General features: G+C 44.8%; 1 protein-coding gene across 41 annotated transcripts in view; it reads left to right on the top strand.

Annotated features, from left to right (window-relative positions):
• Positions 1-7,066: 7,066 nt before the first annotated feature.
• Positions 7,067-27,009, top strand: part of LOC118418691 (FH1/FH2 domain-containing protein 3-like) — an 82,644-nt gene continuing 62,701 nt past the window's right edge. For 10 of the 41 annotated variants that reach the window (XM_035824693.1, XM_035824699.1, XM_035824696.1 and 7 more), the window contains exon 1: positions 7,069-8,239. In XM_035824693.1, the coding sequence (XP_035680586.1) occupies positions 8,024-8,239 (216 nt within the window). In that variant the 5' untranslated portion in view covers positions 7,069-8,023. Of the gene's footprint in view, positions 8,240-26,634; positions 26,921-27,009 lie in introns of those variants that run through there. The other 31 variants (XM_035824707.1, XM_035824704.1, XM_035824703.1 and 28 more) reach the window with 14 other exon arrangements.

Genomic DNA, 27,009 nt, shown 5'->3' with positions numbered 1-27,009 from the left:
TCATCCGCTGATGATTTAGATCACGACCCTTCGCGGTAAAACGGTGGGTTTGTGGGTGGGCCTGTTGGAGTAAGAAGTAGATGTCAGAAAGGACAATGAACCGTGTTGATAGAGATATCTGATTATTAGCATATGAACTGTATCAAAAGTAGTTTTGGTCGAAGTGCAATGTTGGCTGGTAAATGGGGGTAGTATATATGGTCAGAAAACGCTACTCCAAAACCCATAGCCTGTATGTGGACTACTTAAAAGAAACTTTGTACAGAAGCGTCCGTTTCTGCCTTCTACCACACATCATCTCTTTGCTCAAAACAGGCTTCTTTGATCTTCTTTGGCTTTACGTATTTTTTTCTCTTTGTACAGCAGCAAAGAGACTTGGTTCTAGGTTATTGCAATGTAAGTGTACCAGGAACGAACAGCTGCGCTCTTCTGTACGTACACATTTGTACAATTTCGTCTGGGTTCAAGTTGAATTGGATTCTTAGTGTCCATGGCTATCAACTTGAAGCGTACCGCGAGACCCTTGGAAAAGCCATCTAAGGTAACGGGAGGCGGTAACTTTAGTTTTTACACGACCAACTGGCAACTCTAATACGAAGCAAACAAACAACCCAGGACTGAACAAATCACAGAATTACGGCTTAATGTGTCCCTGGCGCCTCGGGCGTTATTGGGGATGTAATTCATTCGGCACGTAGAAGGCAGAATTGGTCGTTACGTGTGCTGTGACTTTGCAAATATAAACGGACTAATTTCCAAGCAGATCCTACGATGGCAGAAGATAGTACTAAACTGGCCAAGGGGTGTATTCAGGCAAGAGGCAGAGGTGTACATTTGCCATGTAAACACACTCCTAGGCCGGCTTCACTCCTCTGGCAACTTTTGATACTATTATATTATACTATAGTATATCTTATGCTACCGTAAGATCCGCTTGGATATTATAAGCGGACGGCATTCAAAGCCCCAATATCTTCAAGCAGATACTGGGAGGAACAATCGTACCGTTTTATAGAAGCCCCATCTTTTAAAGTATCACAATTGGTGGCGTCGAATGGCCGAGCGGCTAGGCTAGCGGACACAAGATCAAGAAGTCACGGATTTGAATCCCGGCGTTCTTTTATAGACGCTGTGTTCGTAGGAAAGGCACTTTACACGACTTTCCTCACTCCACCCAGGTGTAAAATGCGTTCCTGACTTTGGGAGAAAAGACAGTGGAAAGAGATGGTTGGGCTCTGCCTTCCAATACCGTACCCCCAGACACAGGATAACAACCCACTGCCTCTACGGAGTAAAAAACTATGGCCCACCCAATCTTGCCGTATCGGCTGACAGAAAAAGAGGCAAGCAGAAGTCATTACAATTTCAAGTGTCCTCCAAAGATCTGCTTGGATATTGTGTTAACGTGTGAAAGGGTATTTACGGTATGCTGGTGATATACGGTTTTCGTTATACGTGTCGTTTTCTTAACTTGCCCCCTCGCCTTAGGGCACTTTAAGGAAACAACATCTATCAAGAAACCAGTTCTTTACCCGCCCCAAAGACGCAACAAAGCTGCTCACAGTTCTGAAGGTCAAAGACATGGTAGGAGTTCGTGAGAACTATGAGTTACGTGTTCCGACCCCTCGGTGTCATGGAGCCTGGACTATATGGTAACCAGACAGCATCAATAGATAGCGGGTAGGGTAAGCTATGGTCTCTCACTTGGCTCTTGACATCGTGGTTGTTCACCTCGTAGAGGTCGTGGCCAAGGCTCTACAAGATGCAGGATACAGTCACCGTTTCCAACTGATCAGACGAGGAATTCTAGTAAGGTTGACATAAAGAGTGATTAAGTGAGCTTCATCTAGACAAGATAAATATGAAGGAAGGACCACGTGTACAAGGGATGGATGGTCAAACTCAACTTGGTAGAGTGTGTAGTGAAGCTTGAAAAGTCATCCATATTGGTAGATAGAATAAAGGGAGAGTTACGGTCGGTTAGCCTGACTATTCGACATGACTCGATCTCTGAGGGTTACGGAGCCTATGCACGGGCTCACTATGAAGTATGGTGGCTACTGACCAGGTAAAACTTACGTCTATTGTAGTTTGATGTTGATCCTTTCTTTGTATTATAGATAAGTTGATACAGTTGATACAGTTAGCCGGAACATTCAAAGCGCTTCTTTCTGTCTCCCTTGCTCAAAGCAATTTCATTTGAACGTCCAAGATGTAACATGGTATCTTCCGTTCTGTTCTTGTTTGTCTGTTTTTGTTTGTTTCACGTAACCGGTAAACCGCGTCAGCTTTGTACACTGGGTGCAATCTATCCCTATCATGGCTACGGTATCCGCCAAAGGGACAGACGCGATCTGGTAGTGATAGGGAAACTTTTCTATTTGATTTCGTTAAACTTAACTTAAAGTACCAGCAAAATTTGTAGCCTGGGTATCATCTGGATAGTAGTTCTCTCCTGTGTTCGCTTCTGCTATCCAGCAGAGAAGCGACCAACGCCCACCTCCTCACCCCCATACTGTCGCCGCCTCAGGCACCATGATGCTAGCTACGAGTAAAAGCAGGTGTTATCTATACGAAAGCTCACAAAAATAGCGTGCTAAAGCCGTGTTCCTACCCTCCGGGTGTTGAAGTTTTGGCAGGTAGGGACAACAAGAGGTCTTCATTACCACCTCTGCCTCCCGCTGAATACAAGAAAAATGTTTGCTCTTCAACTCTCGTGCCAAATCTGAGGGAAGATGCTTAAGACGTTGATAGATCTCCTTATGACGAGCTGCACACCGTCTTCCCGTCACCTTGGGGCGCCTTGGTGAGGAATTCCGGGCAGATTTCCAAAGATACCACCACCCAAACTTGCCTAATGTTACGTAAGTATGTTCAACAACCCGAGTAATGCAGTGAATCAAATATCCCCAAGCGGCTCCAGGTGTCGAGCAGACGGGGTACAGGCCTTGGCTCATTCCCAAAGCAGATGTCAAGCAAGCGGGCCTCTCACTGGACTTCGCCAAATTGGCCAATCGCAAAGTGGCGCCTGATATATTCTAAAATATCTTACCAATTTTGCGCCAAGTCCATAAGTGAACATCCTTTTATAACTGCAAAACTCTTTTTGATAGACTTTCAATCACTATACATTGTTTTGTTTTTTTATTCATAAGGTTTTCCGATAACCTGTTTATCTAGGCTTCATACACAAATGCGTCGCAAATTCACGCAAATATTTCACAGCGCAGTTCGGCGCAGTCCAGTGCGAAACCAGCTTTAGGGCCAATCTCAGTATTTTGCACTTTTTTCAAGGTTTAGCTAGTACATCGTACTTTGTATGGCACTCCGAGGGGGGGGGGGGGGGGGGGTTTTTTAAAAAGTCCCGCCCTGGAAAAAAGCCCTAAATCTTGCAAAAACCCCCTAAAAAAGATGGCAATGAGCCCTGTCCTGACCTTGGCTAAAAAAATGTAGAACACTTGTTCCTGTTGATTGAGATAAAAAGGAAAGGGGACCGCTGGGGCCCTAAAAAAAAGGACACCCTCCCCGGGGGGTTGGCCCCAAAATCCGCCCCCAATTGCTGTGTTGATTGATTGGACAACTGATGGCAGTTCCCGAACCAACGATGCTTGTGAACAGGGCAAACTCGGTTCGAATGGTTCAAACCGCCACAGTCTCAGTTTTCATACGGCGGACGATGCCTTGATAGACCCGACTACTCAGAAACTAACCGGGGGTGCCCCGGGCATTTTGTGTGAAAAGGGATTTAGCAATTGCGTTCATATTTTTGCGCATGCCTTTGCCTTATTACTCTCCAAGCAGAAGTTTGTCTTTTGTCGGGCTTTCTATTTTGTACTGTTTGCCTGGCTGGCGAACATGAAGGAATGAGTATAGAACAGAAAGCCCTGCAAAAAACGCCTAAACACGCCAAAAACAGCCAGAGCCAAACCTCTACTTGGTGTATTTCTTGTATTAAATCTTACGCCTGTTTCTTTTGATGTGCAGCATTTTCGAGACAGTACCAAGAAACGTTACTTTTATTGTTTTCTTTGAATATTCACAATTTGAAAGGGATGGTAAAACAGGTACATGAGCACCTATACAAGTTGCCCTCCCACAATACGTCGAATACTTTATTTCTCCCTTAGCTATCCAACAATCAGTAAGTAGCTAGTCTTCCTGGAGTAGAAAAAAATACATGGTACATATAACATACAAACTGCAGACAATTTATAACAACTCTTTACAAACCACATTAAAATTGAGTAACTTATGACACTAACGTATGTGACTTATTTGAAAACGACACAAACCAAGATGCCATTATTTTAATGATGGTCACACCACTGATACCTTTATCAAATGTGTGCAACAAATAAGCGTAGTATTAAAAGCAGTGATCAGGGGTTTACACTTCATCAGAATCCTCCATTTGCAGCCATGTGGTAAACCGTTCGCTGTGTCTACAAAGTTGGTGAAACCTCAAATCCCAGTTGTTGAAATATTTGCTTTGGGACGCAGCACACATGATAACTCTGTTGTAAGTCCCTTGTGCAACATACATTTTCGATCTGAAGTATCCCTTTATTGTATTTTTACCTTCGTCAAGGAGGTTGTGTTTTCGGGTACGTGTATCTGTTTTTTGTTTGGTTTTTGTTTGTTTGTTGGTTGGTTTGTGGACAGCAACTCGAGAGGTCGAGGAAGGGTATTGATGATATTTGGTATGTTGGTATGTTGAATTATTGGGCCACAAGCGACTTTGTATGGTACTGCAGCGAAACTTCCGGTTTTGATATCTCGTGTTCTAGACATGCTATGGTCACGAGTTTTGGTTGGTAGAGAGGATTTTGGTAGAGAGGATTTTGTGGTTGAGAAGAAGGGACATAAGATTACTATAATTATTATTAAAGATTACTATTACCTAAGTTTGGGCCCTCTAGCAGTTTTCTCTGGAAGTGCAGGGGCGTTTTTATTTGCAGACTTTGAAACAAAATAAGTCAAGAAAAAATGAATGAATTCTCATTCTGGACAGTGTTCACATGACTTGCCTATGTGGCAGACGGCCTGTTGGGCGTGACTTCCATGCTGTTTTTCTGTGGACTTCTACGCCTGTTTCTGATATCTACTATTTGGTTAGAAGATCAGTGCACACTGGTTGTGGCATGTTTAAGAATAACCGTGGCTTTGAAGAGAAGATGACGGGAAAAACGTTATGACAAATCCCTATCAGAAGGTTTTTCAGTTGAGAGGAATTGTGGACCGTGCCAGAGTAAAGTCTGTAAGTCCCCAGACTGACTACACTGTACTGGCTCATTACATTATAGGGAGAATAATTTGCCAGAGGAGTTTTGTTACCAGAGGAGTTGGTCGACCGCGCCGGAGGGGAAACATTTACCTTAGCGTGGACTGACTCCCCTGGCCAATTCCCCGATTTTTTTGCCGAATTCTACGATCCCCGTACCTCGTAGGAAGGCCCGATGGAGGCTACGTAAACCAGGAGTCGGTCTCTTGGAGACATGATTGGGCCCAGCCAAACCCAACAACACGGCTTTCCCCCGAGGCACTCCGGCTCAGGGACTCCGGCTTTGCGTCAAGGACAGGGGTCTGGGTCAAGTTCAGGCAGACGTGTTTTATAGACCTATTAAGTGAAGATTTCTCCAGCGCGGCGCGATTAGATCCTCTAGCCTAAGCAGCTAGATCCGATCAAAAGCTGAGTAAATTGGTAAAAACTACTGCACAGACAGTGCTTGCTGGAGGCTTTTTCGGCACGACGATTTGGAATACTTAAGCCTCTAAGTAGCACGTACTCACTGTGGATGGTGTAAACTCCGAGCAGATGTGTGGTTCGGCTCAGTGTGTCATGTGTTTTGAGGCATTTTAGACGTCTTGCTATTGGTCACGTACGATCGTTGTTTTGCTAGTGCACATCGGGACAAAGATAGATGCTAACTTGTACATGCCATCGCAAACACGCCTGCAGAACTTTATGGGATAATTCACCCTGTTGTTTGGTCAGTCAGACGGAACGAACGATCTACGAAATTGGTACTGTTCAAAGAGTAGCGGGTTTACCACAAAGACTGACAAATAGAGAGTAATTTCCACGTTACGATCAGGGTGAACACTTAACCGGGCAGAGGAGGATCAAATTGCCAACTAGATCTCCTCTATCTTGTTGATTGTTCATTGGTCCAGTGGCCAATTGGATTAGCTGCAAACTAACTTTGGACGGTGTGTTGCACATCCAATATCTGCTTGGAGATTGCCCCACCCGAACAAGGAATAACAAGACATCCCCGCAGTGCTACTTAGCAAATGACCTGTCCATCACTCTCTCAAACTGTCCTTACCGACCTTCGAGCTGATGTTGGAAAGGAATTTTCATGACTTCGCTGTTTTTGTCTCTGAGGTACAACACGTACAAAGTCTATCCCTTCGAATTTCTACAGGTGTCATTGACCCAATTAACTCTATGATTGTCATTTGAGCATCTGCTTGAAGTTAGTCCCCGTGCCATCTGCTGGTTTGTTTGTCGTTTTCCCGAGAATGCGCCCCGCCCCCCTCCCCACCATCTGGGTGCACCTTGTCCCAACTAAACACAAGATTTACTTTCCCTGCCGACTTGTGTCTGGCGAGCGGCTTCATGTTTGGGCAGGAGTAGATGAAATCACTGGGCTTCGTCACCCCTCTTTACTAATTCTAAAGACACATAAGTTACTTTTATAGTACGAATTACATAATCATTGTGTTCATCCTATATACCTTGACGGATGCCTAAAAATGTGTGGAGTGCAGAAATAGAATGTTCTTCTCTGCGTGAAACTTAGCAAGTATCTCTGACGAAACATTTAACACTGTAAACGGTAATGCTGGAAATTGTGCATGTTATTAAATCAGAGTCCTGTTATGCTACATTTGCATAACACGACTTTTAATGAGCAACTTTGTTTCTCCCGCTCGCACCAGAATTTGAACACCTGTTGCCGTGATACAGCGTCTCCTGTGGGCGCCTACCGAGTTGCATACTAACAGTAAAGGCCGTGGAACGCCCCTGTGGTTGTTTCCACTCGGGAGACCCGCCCGTGGCAGCCTGGCAGCCCACCTTTCTCCTCCTCCTCCTCCCCAGGCTTTCTCTTCTCATCGCCGGGAGACAGAGACGACATTCCCGCTCTCTGGAGCGTCCCGGACGAAGCCCCGACCCTAAGCAAGACGGAGTTTAGGCCACAAACACGGAGTGTGACCCCGGAGCGCCCGGCATCAGCAGTCTGCGTGGGTCGTTCCGCCAACAGCAGACGCGTACCCGCTCCATCGCGCCGCAGATTCCAGGCCATTCCTCGTGTTTCCAGGCAGGCATTTCGGCGCATTTTTCCAGAGTTCTGTTGCGAGACGGAAGCTGGTCTTTGTAACGCTGCCAGTGCATGCCTTTTGTGTCAGGAGCTGCACCGAGGGAGCTTGGAGGATACACAAGGACATCGGCTGCCACAGGGGGCTTTCCTCAAGTTCACGGCCATTTTACATCTGGCCCTCAAGCGTAAACTTTGTTGAAGTCTATTAGGGCAATAGCTGCGCTGTTATATCGCGCCCGAGGAATTCATTAACTCTGCATTCACCGCTGGCTAAGTTCCTGGAATTTTCAGTCGCGAGGCCCAAGTTCTTGTAGGAGGGCTAACCCCAATTCTTCGCCATACAATTATTAAGATGCGACTGACGCATTGTTTTTGACGAGACAAAAGAAGTTTGTAGCCTTCAAACGCCTCTTCGCGACAGATGTACGCCGATGCCTTTTGGGTCCGAAGGTCGGCTGAAATATCAGGAGATAGCGCTGGCATTTGGTTCCTCGCCGGTGAACATCACATTCAGCACTTTTCTTTCTTTTACTCTTTCAATGGCAATTGAGCGAAGAGGTCCCGTCTGATGCACAAGGAATTCCGGTCTCTGGAAGTGGAATATTTTCCGTCACGTTGAGAAGACGACAGGTCTGTTCCCCCGGGAGTTTGATAAGGGAGAGACGGTGATTGTGTCTCGTTAGGCCGGGCCAGAAGGCATGATCGGACGCGGGAGTGACGGCCGGACCACCAGGATGGGAGGGCAGACAAAGGCACCCGGCGGGGACCGCAGGGCTCCCTCGGGACAAACTAGGCTTCCTCCCGTGCGTGACATTGACGTTCTCCTGGGCTTCAGTGCGAGCGAGCAGGATCTGAACCCGGACCAGGGCGGGGAACAGGACCCCGAGTTGGAGAGTAAGCGGGATTCGGGATATGTGAGTACCGTTATTTTTCTCTAGTTTGTACATTTTTGTTATGGAGTGATTGCGAAAGTACAGTCACTCATACACAGCCAACATTTGACGATTAGAGTATGCTTACATTGTCTTTGTAAACTATCATACTTGCTAGGGGTATAGTTGTGAAATATGCGGCCCGTTGGTCAGTTCTTCCTACAAAACAGGACCCTTTTACTTTAGACCTAATCCGTGTTTGCGAGATGTATAACTGTTAGCCATTCATACATAACCAACATACGTTTGACGATTAAAATATGCTTTGTCTTTGAAGACTTGTAACACTTGTTTAGGGTATAGTTGTGAAATATGCGTCCCGTGTGTTAAGTCCACAAAAACAGGACGTTTTTAGACCTAATTTGAGGAACTCTGACACAACTTGTAAACCACATTCCGGCGTGACACGGTCTCCTTTCGGCGGCCTGTATTGGAAGGGACTGGTAAACAGCCGGCTTTGGGGTTCGGTGGGAAAACGGCCGGTGAGGGGAGGGGAGGGGGTGGTATAGGGGGTCCCGTTTGAGTGAGGGGGTGGTTTCACTACTTATCATAACATTTGTACCTTGTATTAATCCAAACGTTATCTGTCTGTCTGTTTCGCATTTGTCTTCTGTCCAACTTCATAACCAATCTACTCAATGACTCTATCCTGAGGCGAAGCAAGGAAAAGGGTCAGTTTCTCTAATACATTACTTCATCTGGTATATAGCATCGTTAGTGATGTCTGGAGTCTTTCCTTCTTCTAATACTCACCTAATGAGTTAAACTACAATACAATCTTGTGTAGTTAACGTTGTTATACTATATAGTTAATAAGGAGAGCAGGATGAGTAGGGATATCAGATGACCAATAAGTATCGATACTTGACTCTACTATAGTCGTCCCGACATGTAACCTGTTCGGCCCACATCCACCCCACCGTTCCGTCCGGGAAGAACTGGAAGCCTCGAGCATCCGGTGCAAGATTAGAACCCATAACCCTCAGACCTGGTCCTAACGGTCCTCCTGGAAGTCCTTTGAAGTTTCTCGCCCCAACAGATCGGTCTGATTATCCGTACTTTACCCAGCCCAACCCCCGGGGCTGGAAAGAGGGATCCGTGGTGTTGTTTTGAGGGTCTATGTCAAAAGCAAACCTGGTCAAAACCAGACCCTAGGACTGGCGAAGGTCAAGGGCAAAATAAAGGTTCTAACAAGTCGCAGTCACTATTACTTCGATTCACAAGCCGTGTATTTCAACAACTGGATCTAGTACGTTGTTCAACATATATGTTTCTAAGATAGGAATTCCGGAAAACATTCTGCTAAAACGAGAGGTTTTTGGATGTTTGGCTTACCCCATCCAACAACAACAATCCACCGTCATCCCGGATTCTCCATTAGCACAAGATGTGGTTGGATTCGGGGTTCAAATATTCTTTTAAAAACAGTAAAGCGTGCAGAACAAAATTGGTATTAAACAGGCTATGATTATAGTACAATGACCTTAACCTCTTATTCAGAAAAGTATGATTTATCAGGCTTACACCTAGGCTAACCTTTAGATTTTTAGATAATATTTTGGTCTGAGATTGCTGGCACTGCACTGTTTAATCTAAACTAAACTAATCTTTTCCGATGTCAAGAAGCTCGGGCATTTGGATACGTAAATTATGGCGTTGTTAACGTTACATGGCGAAAGGAAGAAAGGCGTATTTCCTGTGCTGAACGTTTGGCCTCAGTTTGCACTTCATCAACTTTAATGTTAACAGGAAGTCCGTGTTGTTCTCCAGAGTTTCTAATTCGGGACCTGGTTTATTCGTGGCGGGAAAACACACGAGAACGCTGATGAATTAGACGATGTTTCCGCCATTCTCTCTGCACATTTTCAAGGTGGCGTGTATAATTGGCGCCTGGCTGACTTGTAGCGCAACTTGTAGCGCCCAGGAACGTAGCCTCCAAGCAGATGTTCGGAGGGAAGATCTACCTTGACCCGTTTTCTTAGGAGGGCTGTGCGCCAAGAAAGTAGAACGAGGTTTTGTTAGCATTGCATATGCATACCCGGTAAACCGCCTCGTGGCGTAACACACTAGGTTTGTACTGAACAGTACAGGCTGCATATCTGATTCATTTGATTCACTCAAACCGGATGGACCCCAACTCTTTTCGATAAGTGTGGTGGGTTCTTTAACATGTTGCGGCTCTCCTCATACACGGGACATAGTCAAGGGACTTCCCTAACCTCATTTTCACGTGTAAAGCGAGGAAAGTTGCGTCAAGTGCCTTAATTTCCAAAGGCACAACTAACCTAGAACCTCTAAGGTCTGGGCCAAACATCCTACCATTACGCCACGCCGACGCCACGACGCTGTCACGACGCGCAAACTTTCCTGCCCCCTAAACATCTGCTTGGATGCTAACGGAATGTGTTTTTAGCTGTGAAAGCTAGCGGGATCCGTGCGGTTCTGTGACAACCACTCCGTCAAGGTTAACCGGGTAGTTTGTCAAATTGCAGGTTGTAACCTCGCGCTTTGGCAGTACGCGACCCGCGCAGGGATAAAGACTTACAGACCGGGCTAGTTCGTGAGGGAAGCTGTCTCGTGATATAGCAGACACTTGCAAGGCTAGTTCTATTGCATGGTGTCAATGACTGAATGAAAGACCCTTGTTGTACATTCATGACTCGAAAGGCTAGATACAGCTCGTCTATAGTACCATATGACTTAAAGCTATGCTATCTGCATACCAAAAATCATGACGATTCGTCAACCCTTTCTTAATTTATTATCTTTCAAAGTCGGCTGCTGCAGGTAAAAATAAAAAGCTGCCAGTAGGTCCAAACCCACCCCACTTACTCTCTGCCCCAAGAGCTATCCAGCAATCACGACCAAACAAAACATGGCAATGGCATGTCTAAACGTACTGCCAACTTCAAGCAGATATTGTGATAGATGATTTTCTCACATCTTGTCCCATTTTTCTGGTTCGCAACAGACTTAGAGTTTATTAAGACCAAATAGCTGGTCACAGGCTTGGTCATTTCTACTTCCCGCATATGTTGTAAAGATTTTGTGGATGACATAAAACGTAACAACTTAGAAGATGTTATGGTCCCCCCCAACCCCCCATCCCCCAAAAAAGATATGCTGTCTGCAGAAAATACAACGACGTGGATCTCAGCAAATATACGAAGCTCTATCTAAATGCCCCATTTTTCTGCACTCACATTCGACTCTCGTTGGAAGAAAGTTGGGACCTTCCCTCACACCGTTTCCTTCCAGATGACGAAATGAAAAACAACTCCCTTCCCCTTCCCCACTAAATCGTCAAACTGTACGTTCGCACAATATCTGTCGTTAACTTCTTGACCGAGTGTCGTAGCGAGCTGAATCCTTATTCAGGGCACGTTTACATACACTACCTACACCCCTGACTGTACTAACACACTTCTGTCACAATCAACAGACATCAAATAGCCTAGTATATATCCAAACCTATTATCGCTGCCGAGTCCTCCGCCAAATTTGCAGCCGACGGTTTAGTCTGAGACTTTCAGAACAAGATCTTAGTATGTCAAAGGCTCAAGATACAAAAACGGCAATTCTGCTGTAGTACCAAGATCACACACCAGGGGCCCAAAGTCGAACTTGACCTTTGTCTTCCCAGCCCCTATGCACATACCAAATATCATTACATCCATCCAGAGGTTCTTAAGTTATACCGACTGCAAATATTCGGAAACACAACACACACACACACACACACACACACACACACACACACACACACACACACACGCACACTCATGCACACACACACACGCACGCACACACATGCACACACACACACACGCACACACACATACGGAGAAAGACACACAGAGAGAGAGAGAGAGAGAGAGAGTAGAGGACTGAGAGCGGTAGAGAGAGACAGGCAGGCAGACACAAAAAACAATACATTATGCACCTCAATTTTTCATGGATCGACGATTTCGTGAAGGTAACAAACTGGGACGACCAAAACTACACGTAGTCCTCTCCGGTTGGCTCGCTTTCTTACATTTCCCAGGCAATTTTACTGCGAGCTATCTATCTTTCCTTTAGTTTCTCTTTCAAAGATCAAATTTCAGTTTTATCTCGGTGTTGTCTGTTGTCCGCTTGACAAGACCCTGATCAGGGCATAACTTGTACTAAGTGCCGAAACAGTGGCAGTCCTGCTTTCTGGTTCATGTCGCTGTGTGGTCTTACAGCCTCTTGTCAGTCCTGTAAGAGCTACCGAGTTGTCTTCAAAATGAAACCTGTGTTCTCTCTGATCTGTCATGATCTATAGAGGCCCCGGGGCCCCCTCCCCCACCTTCATAGCATGTTACAGATGGCATTTCAATGTTGCCCTTTTAACCTCAATGGAAAATAGAGGTATTTTTTTTCGTGTGTCTGTCTGTGTCTGTCTGCCTGTGTGTGCGTGTGTGTATGTATGTATGTATGTATGTGTGTGTGTGTGTGTGTGTGTGTGTGTGTGTGTGTGTGCGTGCGTGTGTGTGTCTGTGTGTGTGTGTGTGTGTGGTGTTTCTATTTGTGGTCAGCGTAACGTAATAACGATCGGTAGGGTTGTGATGATATTTGGTTTGTGGATAGGTCTTCGGGAGACGAAGGTCAAGATCAAGTTCGAGTCGCATGACGGCTTTCCTCGGTACTGCAGCAGGTTTTGTATGATTTGTCCTGGACATACTGGGGTGTTGATTTCTTACTCGCTGCTTACAGCAGTTTTCTATAATCTCGAAGCAGATGTTTGCCCGGCTTATTCTCAGTGTTAATGTTCTCCTAGAAGGCGAAAAAGTACACTGCTGAAACAGTGTACAGAAACACGAGTATTAGATACAATCAGACTGAATCGTATCGTACGGTATCCGCTTTGAGACTGAATCGTATCGTACGGTATCCGTTTTGTCGACATTTACCACTGGTTTGCCGTTTTGTCGACATTTACCACCCACTTGCTACCCACTGAGAGTCAATCATCAATGAGAATTGCTACCCACTGAGAGTCAATGAGAATTGCTACCACTGAAAGTCAATGAGAATTGCTACCCACTGAGAGTCAATGAGAATTGCTACCCACTGAGAGTCAATGAGAATTGCTACCCACTGAGAGTCAATGAGAATTGCTACCCACTGAGAGTCAATGAGAATTTAGTACAAGTCTTCCCTTCTGCTGGTACCCATTTACGTACCGTCAAAGAGAGCGAGAGAGATTCAATATCCTGTTCTTGAACCCTGGGCCCACTTCTCACATCGGAGTCACATGAAGGTAATTGTCGCAACCCCGAAGTAGAAACACCGGGTGTCGACTTCTAGGCCTCCGCGCTCCTTTTTCTCATCAACCTGATTGCTGTCACCTTGACCTTTTGGTTGAGCCGTACTATGGGAAGAATCATGAATGGGAAAATAGCCTTAAGGGCGATGTTGTACAGCTTCTACATCTTCGTAGTCACGAAAACTATTTGTGTACCGCATGTTGAATGGAAACAGATTGTGGTGGTCACAAAATGTAAAGTGAAGGGGGTGGCCGGTTCAAGATTTAACAAAAGGACATTTGGAGCGTTTTGCGTGGTCAAGTACGGTACAACTGATATTCAACGTTTGAGGGGCTGTGAAATTTGAGCATTCGGAGGTTCTTTGGAATATGCCTATTGTATGAGAGTGGGGAGAAGGCGCAATAGATTTGATCAGATTTGTCCAACCGTCGTCTTATGACTTATGTGTCAAGTAAGAGCAAGGTAACCAACTGTGCGAATTCTCTGCTATATTTAGTCTAATTCGATCAGTACAGAACCTGTAACATATGTTACTATAGTACATTGTAGTCGTTTTTCCTTCCCTCTACAATGTTGCAATCAACGTCCCAAAGTAGCCCATAAAACCTTCATTTCCCTTCCTCTGGGTCTGCTTATAACGTTGACCCTGGCCCCATTCCACGGTTTGTGTGTCACGGCAAACGGAGGGGAACGACCGGGCCTGCTTTGTGGAGAAGATTTATCCCCCTCCAGTCAGGAGTCGCCATAACTTCCCATCACTTGTATTTCCCCTCCGCCTCCCGACGTCACCATGTACCGGCGGGCTCACAGTCACACTCACAGGTGCACGGCTGGGTACGACATGTATGAGAGCCAGATGCATGTAGGAGTATTCCATTCACCAACGGGGGAGCGCGAAGCTTTTTGTTACGCCTTTTTAGTAAGCTGTGGTTTCGTCTTGGCGTAAGGGTTAGAGTGTTTGGCCTAGAACTCAGTGACTTTGTGTTCACTGATGTTGTGGCCTTGGGAAGGGCACTCAATACGACTTTTTTCACTCCACTCAGGTGAAAAAAACGTTTACTGTCAGAATGAATCAATCCAGTGGCAAGAATCTCTGTATGTTTGTGGGTGTGAGACCTGATGTGACATGTTTTATGTCGTTTATGAAGTGATGTTTGATTCACGATGTAATTTCTACAGAAGAGATAATTAAACGTCCTTGGTCTCTTTTACCAGAGGACTGTCTAAATAAACAATACCACCAACTCCACTCCCTCTCTTAAACTCCCCCTTTCATGACCCCTTCCCCTTCTGAGCCATCTCCTAAAACTTGATTACAATCTCCGCGCCAAGAAGTTTATGTTTTAGGTACCGTATCGGTATCTGTTTGCGTTTGTAGACAGGATAACTCAAGAAGAAGTCGATGAATACTAATGATGTTTACGTCGTAGCATGTGGACAGGTGTCGGAACAGCGAATGTCTAATTCGATAATGGCCGTCTAGCTTCTTTCTAAGGTACTGCAGCGAAACTTCCTGTTATGATATCTCGAGTTTTGAACCTGCATGCTGTGGACGTGATTTAAGTGTCATTTTTGGGGCCGATTTCGTTTCAGACTTTGAAAGAGAATGACTCAAGAAGGGGTTGACGGATCGTCATGATTTTTAGTATGCTTTCACGATGAAATGTGTCCGTTTCCGGAGGCAGTCGCCTCCGCTGCACATATTTGAGTGGGTCGGAGCAGTTTTCTGCTTTTCCATGTTGTCATCGCTATTCTAACTTATGCTCAACAGATTATTACTCCATGCCAACCCCCGAACATGACCTTTTCTCTGGTAGTGGTACACCGTACAATTAAAAGTCATGACTAGTGATCATTCACGTGCCAGACAACAGTTCGTGGTGAACCTATGGAATCTTAAACCCAGTGTAGCTGAAAACACCAGATGTTTCGATGAGTAACTTACGCATATTTTCACACATAAAAACGAAAACACACAACCCCATCGTAACACACAGATAAACACGTTTGCGTGCGGGCTGGGTGGTGGGCGGCAGACAGGGCCGAACCGCAGGTTGCTGTTTTCCCGGCGTCTGTAAACATAAATCGTACACAAGACGGATCACTTTTTCTGAGTAGTGATGATATATCGGATGTCTGCAACTGATAGTAACTCCTTCAACAACAAACATAGACTGCACCCTCGAAAGTCCTGGAACAGCTAGGGAAGGCAGTCGTGTGGAAAGCTATAAACTGTCAAACGACGACAGGAATGTATATCACCTACAACCCCATAAACTCTTCCAAACTACTTTCACAAATTTAAACCGCTGTCCGTCTACTGGACGTATTAAGGTGAACTAGCATTAGACCACCCCCGACCCCCATGTCCATATCGATCGACTAATTGCAATAAGAGAGAGAGAGAGAGAGAGAGAGAGAGGCAGACAGACAAACAAACAGACAGACAGACAGACAGAGAGAGAGAGAGAGAGAGAGAAGATCGTAATTTTTTTCAAATCTGTACCATTTTCCTGCAACACAAAAGTCCAAAATAAGTTAGAGAATGTTACAGTCTTCCCTCCTAATATCTGCTCGGAGATGACTTGTCCACAGGTCACTGCGTTGTGCGAATGGCGGACTTGTTCTTACCCGCGAACAGATGAAGCAGATAACAATAAACTGGCGCCATGGCAACAAGCTTTCATCCTGTTTCCTAGGAATGTACCGTTGTCCAACCACGCGGTAAGCAATGCGGCGGGGTGCTCGAACAGGCGCCGGTTCAGAGTGGATACTATGTACGGTACAGCCCAGTTGTGCACTGGCTCGCGTGTTGTTTCTCGGAACAGACTGAGATTTGGGACGGTAGACTAAGTTACCTCTTTTCCGTTTTATCTGCACCTTTACGCCTTGCCTTTTGGGTTACTCTGCAGCTGTGAAGATATACGGCTTAAATCATAGTAACAAAAAGAAAACAACAGCCTGAGGAGTTTAATGGCATTTTTTTGATACATAAATCCCTTACTTTGATTTGTTACTAATGTTCTGAATAAAATGCATTGTTTTAGACTGAAATTATGTGTATGTGCCTCTGAATGGTAATATTGCCAGGTTTGTGATATAGCAAAACCTATGTAGTTTTTTCTCTGGACTTTTTTTTTTCAAATGAACAAAAAATGGACCCCAATCTTACAAAATAATTGGAACTAGGAGTTCAATCGTAAGGCTGCTACCAGTTGAGCTACAGGGACACAGTTGTCATTATTCATTTAACGTTGCCAATTTTATTATTATTCATGAACCACGAAAGTGTCTAGTAGAGACTGAGGCCAAACCGGCGCCAGCTGGCAAGGGTCATACCGGGGGCGCGCGGGCTCCATAAACACTGTCCATGGTTAAGCGTCTTTAACAGGAAATCAAAATAAACGTCCTCAAACCCTCCCCTGCCACAAGCAAGGCGTTGTCTTTATCATATACACTCCTCTTTATTCTGGGTGGCCTTATAATAAGGTAATATAAAAGTCATTCAAACCTAATTTAGCAAGATTAAACATTAGCGACTTCAAAGATGGCGAACAACTTTGTTGACAAGCCATAGTTTGGGCGATATCATATGACCACCTGCGGAACGTTTACTATATCATAACATCGCAAATATCCTAATTGGTGTTTTTGGATACATGAGGTAACAATAACATGTCCCAGGTCTCTATAATACGGAACATGACGTTTGATAGGTCAGCTGATTAGTGCTCATGACGTTTTATTGGTCAGCTAATTAGTTGTCACTGCATTTGATAGGTCAGCTAATTGCTAGTAGTTTGCTGATCGACTTCAAGGCATTTGTCTTGAGTCTTCTCGTCCTGATAGCTAAACTTGCAAGGGAGGAGCAGGCATATCCAAATACCGTGGATTGTTGACTTCCACGGCCGTGAAATTGACCGCTTTTGGTTCTGAATTTCACTACAAGGGGTAATGTGAAGCTTAAAAATTGAAGGATAGACGGGATGTGGTTGGGAAATATCTCGAATAAAACAAAAGGAATGTTTTTTGTACGATATCATGTATGAAGATTAGACATCCAGGTAATAAGACATGCCAACAAGCAGTTACTCAAGAAACTTACTGGATATGATTTTGGAAACGGTCAATGTTTTTTTGTAGTTCTAATCGTAACGTTACTCCTAGTGTTTACTGGGTGTGACTTACATCTTTCAAAAGATACTCCATCTTGATAGTATAAACAAATGCAAAGGTAATTAGGTGAATCCCTTAACGCATGCCAACCGATGGAGCGGGTGTTTTGGTCCTTATAGAAGAGTGTATTTTATATTTGTTGTTTTTCTTTATACGTCCACCAGAACAAACGTATCTACAATGGTTGTAGAGAAACCATGGACGGTTCAAGCTGTGACGAGTTGTGACGTGACATATTCGGTAGTCACGTGTTCGTGTTATTTCGGTCAGGCTAACGCCACATTTTTAAACCGAGGCCCGACCGGGCTGTTTGTGGAAACGAAAATGGTAGTTTTGGTGTCTCTTATATTAACGTTATACTTTTCGTTCCCGAAAGCTGCCCGGCCGTTATATTAGCCGAAACCAGTAAATTTGCTTGTCATAGTTGCACTCTCTTCTTTATGTTAAGTCATTTTATTTGTGGCATTTGGTCTGAATCTGTTATCTTGTACTTTCCCCTCTCCTTCTCGGTGAGTTGCTGACAGAGAGCAGCTCGCCTCAGCCACGCGCGCGGGAACGCTGCTGACAGGAGCGCGTAGCACGACCTGTCGTCTGCAGATAGCGCGTGTCATCGGCTTCCCACGCCCCCATTAAGGGCTTTGGTACTCGCTGAGGGACGCTGCAAAGGGTACTACAACTCAACCTGGAATCCAGCCTGTTGCCAGGGCCCACACAGACCAGCTCTTCGGCACGAATTCTGCGTCAAAGGCTCTCCAACAGCCGAGAATGTTGCCAGATTTAATAATTTTTTAGCCAATCAGAAAGCGCTCCGTGTCATGACGTATATTCCCGCGGGAGCTGTGTCAATGAATTTCAACAGCAGGGTCTGAGACAAAATTTTCTTGGTGGCCAGACCTTGTGCCGAAGAGCTGGCCTGTTAAGGCCCTGGTAACATCCTGGATTTCAGGTTACAAAGGATATGGAGTGGGTAACGTGTGTGTGAACACTGCACAGCCATGTGGCTGGTTTTCATGGAATGACCTGTGGACCATGATAGGCCAAGGTCACAAGATAGTAGAAGCCTTCCATTCTGAAGTAGTGTGTGTCGTCTCGCGTACGAAGATGCTTTGGGATGTATGTGGACCCCAAAATGACGTTGCTCTCTTATTATCGTACATACCCAAGTGGACACGTGTTTTGGTCGGTATTGAAGTGTTAAAATGGCTAAGAGATACAAATAACAGTGACAACCATGTTGTAACTTTCCACTAAGACCTTTGTGGATACAGTAGGAGACCGAGCCACAATTTTAGCACTGCTCCTTGTGATAAAGATATGGATTTCAACACTCGTACCATTAAATTTTGTTGCCCGTCTATGACAGGCCAAGCCCGAGCCCTAAATTCCGAGTTCACCGGAGATGTTTATTTTCGCACCGGTGCACCTGCAGGATGCTCTCGTTCCCGGGGGATCGGAATGTGAACCCGTTCTGGGAACGAGAACCCGTTCGGACCAGTTGACACATGTCGTAGAAACCTGCACAACTACATTACAGCTTTAGTTTAATTGTGCTAAATGATTTATAATCTTCCACCAATATGTCATCAGTACCATTGGTGTTGATATATAGATTCATGCTTGATGCATATACATGAACATATGGTCACACCTGTTTGCAAAAAGAAAATTAACAATAAAAACGTCTATGATTTAAAACAATTTTCAATTTATAAATGTTAATAACTGGAACTCATGCCATTTGTCACACCAAAAATATATACGATAACGCACAAAGAAAACATGAAAAAATAAAAAGCCCGATAAAAACGCATAAGAAGACGTCCGAAACCTCCCCAGGTCTGACATCTGCTTGAAGAGTTCTCCCTGAGTACTCTAATCGCCCTCACGCTGAGTTCCACGTGAGCTAACGAGTCTGGCAGGCGGGCCGCAGTAGGGGGTCTCACGGGCCATGTGCGCTCCACATGTGGCTCTCACGGTCTGACCTTGATTTTGGACACTACCCTGTCAGTCAACGGCGCCCTGGCCATGGCCTAATTCTTGTCAGCCACTGGCCTTGTGACATTACTGTCCAATAGTAGTCATGGTATGGACACGTCTTCGTGAATTACTACACAAGTCCAACTTTTAACGGTATAGCTAAAAAAAATAATGTGCAAATTTGTCAAAGATCACCAAATTTCTAATTGAATGTATTGTAGGTGTCAGTTTAGCCTGTTAGGAGTGATGCAGAAAGTTTGTTGTAGACACAATTGCATTACATGGGCGACAATGTGGTTGGTAATTACTCTCCAAGCAGAGGTTGGTTGGGGAAAATCGTGACCGTTTCCTCATATGCCGTATTCTTTGACCAGCCTCCCAACCAAGGTGAGGAGGATGGTTGAAAAATACGGCATATAAGGAAACAGTCACGATTTCCCCCCACCAACCTCTGCTTGGAGAGAAGTTGGTAATCCGATTGAGGAGACCTAGATAGCTTTTGGGATGGATACCAGGCTAGGTGGTTGAAGCATCAGGTGGCACGAATGTGAATGACCGGCCAAACAACTGTTACCTATTGTTTTATCAGGTCGACATTGGAGACTCTTTTGGCTATACATGGTGGAATTTCTTATTCGTCCTACCTTGGCCTATAGATTTACACAATCACAGCATGTGGACTTTGTTTTCCTGTTATCTATGAAATGCGTTTTAGTAGTCCATGAAAAGTTCTCTCAAGTTCACCTACTGTGATGAATGTATGTATGGGTTTGGCTAGACGTAAAAGATGCATACTGGGTGCAAAACGCACCCGACAAGAAAAATCGTAGATTAGCACGTTGCGATTGCGAAAACGGGACGCTGACGGATAAAGCAGGTGTGGGTACAGGTGTACAATAGGAAGCGACACACTGCGGATATGATGGTCACTGCACGCCGCAAAATGTAGCAATCGCGAACGGACATATTTGTAGGTCAGGATAGGATGATTTTTGATTGTTTGTTCCGGCGACAGTGTCTTGTGCTTTCAACAAGATTAAGCAGACTGATGATCAAGTCGGAAGTATCCACTTGTACCCATCCGGCGAAGTCAGAGATCCCATCTCTGGTATTTATAAGGTCAGAAAGGTCGTGGAAACAAAAACTGTAGCTTCGACCCCCCGTTTCTCGGAAAACCATGCTTATAATTTGTTATTTCCTCTTGAAATAAGCGTGAATATCTCAGACAAGAAAACTTTGGATTCCCTATCATGCTTGTTTGCTTTAGAGTAAGACGATAGAGACGCATCCCGTTTTTTCGGCATATGAGAAAAGCGTACTAGTACCTCGTATCAAACATCTTGTCGCATTTAAAACGACAAATCCTTGGTTGTTAGTTTTGGCTTGGTAAAAAAACTTTTCTAACGTAATGCGTATCATTGTATCACCGATTACGTGTGTTATACCTTGCAAGCATGTCATGTGATGAGAAAGGTAAATAAATAGCTAACAGTTGCTCAATGATACTTTCTACCAGACTCCACGGATCGCTGGGAAAAAAGTAGAAAAGGAGAAAATAAATCGGTACTCTTGGTTCTTACAGACACGTGCGTTAGATGACCTTAAACGTGAAGCTTTTCATCATCAGTTGGTTCCATTAAAGCGACAATGTCGAACTGTGGCCGACAAGGTAAATATACTTCTGTCAGAGCGACAAAAGTCAGAAAACTTTTCATTTCATGTCAGTGCAAATCAGGCGTTACGAAGTCGGGTAAAACCGCACGTAGACCGATGGAGCCTGTACAGGAATGTCCCGGCATGTCGCTCAAACTTACCGCGGGTGAACCAAGAGGACCTCCCTGCCGTTTCTCTCTCTCTGAAGGACGGGCGCACTGTGGCGTCAGAGGTGGCCATGGATCAGTTGGCAAGCTACATCAGCGGAATGTGGGGCAAGGATACCCTCGCATTTTCTTCTTGTTCATGGAAAAGACGCAGCAAAACGATAAAGTAGCTCTTCGAAGACACAATTAGATAAAGTCTAGATCAATTGTCAGCTTTTAACTTTGAAGCTATTTTCAGAAGAGGCTACATTATACTTGGGGTATATTAGAAAGTTCTTGATTTATCTTAAAGTATATCTTAAAGTATACATGAATGCCACAGTGCTGCATCTTCTTTCTTCTAATACTAGCATTCTACTTTTCCTTTTATAAACATTCGAGTTTGTCGTTATTTCTGCCTCCCTTATTTCTTTCTTTCCTTCTTTCTTTCTCTTTCTCTCCCTCTCTCCCTTCCTTTCTTTCTCATTTATTTTTGTGTGGTAACCCTCTTCGAAATCTCCTAGCCTCTGTGCACATCGACACTTGACGTATTTCTGAAACAATCAATTATCACAGAACTATGGCCTTCGCTGTTGCCTTCACCACATGCTAGACTGGCACTTCTTATCTGAATTACGTTGGAAATCCTCCCTAAGGGAAAGAGAAAAACAGACGACAGGATTCTTGACTTTGTGACGCAAAACCGTGGAGTGATAGCGGAGGGGAAGTCTGGATTCCTGTCAGCCATTATGTCAGCGGTCTTTCACAGTCAGTTAGCACCAGCAATCGCGTTGATAGTCTCCTTCGCAGACTTCTGCAGCGGCTGAATTAATTTTTTTGGAGAGCGCTATTCCGATTTTTAACATGGGCTTAATTCTCTGTGCTAGGGGAGGGGGGATTTGTTGCACCCGTTTTCCAGCCCAGCATTGAGAACCTTAGCCCATGTTGAAACTAGTGAATCAGAGCTCAAAAAAAACATAAATGGTACCGCTCCGGGAGTCTGCGAAGGAGACTACCTGACCGGGAAGTCTGCGGCCGGACGAACGTGTTGTCGGAATGCGAACAGCGAGAGGAAGTTTCTCTTCGCGGCAGCAGGCAGACGTAAACACAACCTTCGCACCACATATTTGTGGTGGTTTCCGAACGCTCGTATCACGGGCACGTGAGGGCTCTGTCAGGGGGCCTGTGCTCCCAATTAAAGGTCTCCCTTCGTTAATTGGCAAGCTCTAAAACGGGGGAGGAGAGCTGAAAAGAGATTGTGTATGGAGTGTTGACAAACGTTTTCTGCATGGGTAGAGTAGCCCCAACAGGTGAGAGTGTAGCCGCATTATATCACATCTCCAATAGTGAAAAAAGGATGTTATTTTTCACCTATCGTCACGCACTAAAAGCTGTCACCTGCATGGTATCAACATTTTTTCTCGAGCACCAGCACCCTTTCCAAGAAGGGTGTACAGATGTGAGCTTCACCGAAAGTGACCCCACCACTTACGCTTTTTGAGCTCTTTACCTCGACTTGGGTGGCAAGGATCACTGACGGGCTACACCTTGCCTATTACGTAAAATGTATGACTCTATCAAGACTACCAAACCTGATTGAAAAGTATGACTTCTGCGTTCTTGCTAATGCACAAACCTACATTGTGATCATAAGCGTTCACAAAGATGTTTGTTCTAAAAACTGCTTGCATGCTTGTTTAATGGTCCATTTTTGTCGGAAAACAAATGTTTCAACTCGAAAGCGTGTAACAGTCAGCACTTGGACCACAGACGTAAACCGGAGACTCCTCTCGTCACCGGTGTTTCTACTTCCGAAATAGTTCAGAAGGCTCGCGCTACAGGTGAAAGAAGGGAAGTGAAAACATGCTGCTCGTGTTGGATAACTTACTTCTCTACTTTCACCTGTTCGCTTCGAACAAGGAAAACCACCTCTAAGGCTAACGTCACATTTCCAAACCGGGGACCGACCAGGCTGTTTGTGAAAACGAAAAATAGAAATATAAAAATATACATACATGTACATAATGCCAGTGACTATATTCTCTTTACGTCTTGTGTAGTTGGTGTCTTTTATATCACACTTTTGGTGCCGAAAGCTGCCCGGCCGAGCCCAGATTTGGAAATGTGACGTAGGCCTAAATACTGAGTAAGGCATTTCCCTGGTTATCATGAACTTTATTGCTCGACATTTGTACATGGTACAAAGTATGGCAACGACTGTTATCTGTGTCTAACTTTAAAAACTTGAGCTCTCTTGCAGAATATGTTAAATGCGATATTTTTATTTTTTTTTCGGTTTAACTGTCGCAAGAAAAATATTAGAAATTGGCCAATGATAGACAGATATAAACATGCCGAGGGAGTTAGCCGGTCGAGAAGTACAGTTTCTGACCTAGGTCCCTAACTCCTCTAGCACGTCATCTGTCCATTTGGTCAATGTCTAATATTATTCCGGCGGCCTGTGGAGCCTGGTAGAGGCTAATGTTAACCCGTAACGGTATGAAACTCAGATCATATGAATAAAGGGGGGTTAGAAGCTTCGTGTACATTTGCTGTCAGTTTCATGTAGCCACCACCAACAGTACCGGTATGCGACACGCTCCTGTAGTACCAGTGCTAGTGTAACGCCATGTTTGACACTACGGTATTTTCCAACTATGTAGTTTCTGCCCACACGTTGTGACAGACTCTGTCAGTTTAAGCTGTGATATTATCCTTTCCGTCAAACACTGTCACGGCTTGTTTAAGACCACGGCATACCTACGCTCAATCCTGACCACTAAGTACCGCACCTCTGGTCCACTCGCGTGCTACCGCGGCCATTATGTTCGCGACCTTCGCGGAAAAATTGACCTCAATAAAGTGCCTGCTTTCCTAAAGGCTAATGGTCAAGTCTATCTCCCTCGGTGGCTGACAGAAATTAAGCAAGATTTTGGCAGTTTCTAAGACGTCGCGTGCGATCCCCACCAAAGTGGAGACGACCTCTCTGAAAGTCTTTAATCACTGAGACGCCGTTTCTTGTTATTTCTTCCGTCTTTGATTGAAATGTTCACGAATAGAACAATACTTGAAAGGCTGTTATTTCTTTCAAATGGGTTGTTCAAAATGTTGGGTTGATGTTTGGGTTTGCTATATGAATAGGTTAATACAAACTCATGTTATCTCTTCATTTACTGGTCGTTCGATCCAACCCTCCATGGACTTCTAGCTCTGGTCAGCTAGAACGGGTGTTGGAATAGACTGACCCTTTCTGTCCATCACAATTAGCATTATAACCAATGAGAGAGTGGCAATTATCGATTCGACCAATGACAGAGTGGCAGCTGAAACAGATGTTGGGATAGACTGATCCTTTCTGCCATCAGCAGTATAACCAATTAGAGAGAGATTCGACCAATCAAGGAGGTTCAACCTCCTTGGACCAATGGGAGAGTAACTGCATCTCCGTTAAATACTTGCATCGATATCTTTGTTTTTATTTTGCATTTCTACGTTTTATTGACGGAGGTGGGGCGCTATAGGATTGGTCTATTGATATGTGAGTACAAACAGAGTGTTATTCTGGAATGTCGAAAACCTGGTAGAATCTGCTTGTCTTTGTATACCATCTTTAACGGGTAATTGCGACATGTGAAAACACCAGAAAGCTTGTATTGGGGGTAACGTTACCATTAGAAAATGTCATTATGTTGACATCGGCATGCTTGATCCATAGATGATCATAGATGTTTCCAAATGCAGCAAACGCCCCATGCCCCATGGTCAGAGACGACCATTGCTTTTTGACACTTACTACATGATCCCGCTAGATGTCGCTTCTAGCGATTTGAGTCGCTCCTTGGGTGGGATTTCATCTAGGACAACGAAAATTGTTTTCTAAATCGCCCGAAGCGCTTGTGAACCCATCCGAACTGAACCGATCTGTTTGAATTGTCGTATTCATCAGTGACCCGAAACGGCTGGATGTTGCGTGTTGTGGAACGAAAGTTGAGTCAGCAAGTGTCCTTCAACAACGTTACGCCACAAAAAACAGAGGTAGATTCCGTCCCGCAAAAAGCCAAGGAAAGGGGCAGTGCCACACCGAAGACGTGTCCGGCCGAAGACTAAGAATTCGGAGGATCGCAGGAAATATGCTGGTGCCAACTGTATCCTCAGGATAGTATTACGAGAAGAGTCCTTGGCGGCAAAAAATATCAGTGTTCAAATCTTTCAAGGTAGCGGCCCTCATACCAGAATGTTGCTATGACACAATCGCCAGACGGTGGGTTTCATCTGATGATTCTTAACCGTTTTTTAAACCTAAGAATGCCGTTTTATTAGAAATCGGCCTTGGAAGTCTAGTTTCGTTCCGCTCTGACGCGTTTTAAGACGCGACGATACGTTACTGCGGTAAACTTGGTCATGAGTTTTTTTTATGTCGTCATTCTAGCAATGATTCTATGAATAGTACGAAGCGATACAGGCTACTTATTCATCGTTGAGATAAGGATTGTGTCCACTTCCTAGATTCACCGACCACGTTCATTTTTAGTATGGTATACCGCCCTCTAAACGCGTTAGAAAGGACCGTTAGGCCATAAGGAGTCAATGTCATTTGACAAATATCTTTTATAAATAGACAGAACTGCGCTTTTGTCAGCACATTCCAAGGAATAAGAGACCCGGAATATGATCCTTCCCACAGTTTTTGCGTCATAACCACCCACGCGAAAAGTTGTCTCTTGAGTCACTGCCAAGTAAAAGACCCCTCTGACTCATAAGGAAGAAAAGTGACTTAAAGAATCGTCTGAAAAAAAAAGGCTAACATTTGCCAAGAAATCGTATTCTGGAAAGATACCGCTTTGCGCGTTGCGAGAAAGGTAGTCCTTTGTACACAGAAATTGAAAAGGCGCGCTAACAAAGCGGAACGACTTTGAAAAAAGCGCTTCGCGGCTGTTGTCCCGTTACGGCTTGACCACGTGATATAAACAGCTAATTATGGGACACGTAAGGCATGACGTATGATGTTAGTGCGCAGTCCGCCAAAAGTAGTCCCAATATTTTGCAGCCCGCGTTTCAAATCTCTTCCTCACCATGATTTTGATTTTTATATTTTTGGTATATTTATATGTTATGTAAAAAAGAGTAGGAGTTGAATAAGGAAACATTTGCGTTTTAAAACACGGGTATTTTGGGAAAGTGGTTCGGCCAGCGGAGGCGCACAGACGAGTGAGTGAGTAGTCGTCTCAGGGGGTTAGCAGAGTTGTACAGGCAAAATGGCGACGTTCACCTGCAGGGTCCAGTTCCTGGACGATACGGACCCGTTTTCTTCCACCAACTTCCCCGAGCCGACGCGTCCTCCCACCTACACCTTCAACATGTACATCCCGCTCATCGAGCAGATCGGCACGGTCCACACTTTACTCAGAGCGCCGCACAAAGTGAGTGACATGGCCCGGGACATGGGAAAAATCGGACGACTTTTTTTAGGGGACCGGTTTGTCCTGACGGCCGGCTGGCACACAGGCGG

The sequence above is a fragment of the Branchiostoma floridae genome, chromosome 6, assembly GCF_000003815.2.
Source record: "Branchiostoma floridae strain S238N-H82 chromosome 6, Bfl_VNyyK, whole genome shotgun sequence".
NCBI classification, from domain to species: Eukaryota; Metazoa; Chordata; class Leptocardii; order Amphioxiformes; family Branchiostomatidae; genus Branchiostoma; species Branchiostoma floridae.
The sequence above is the reverse complement of the archived record's forward strand: the minus strand, read 5'-3'. Positions and strand labels throughout refer to the sequence as shown.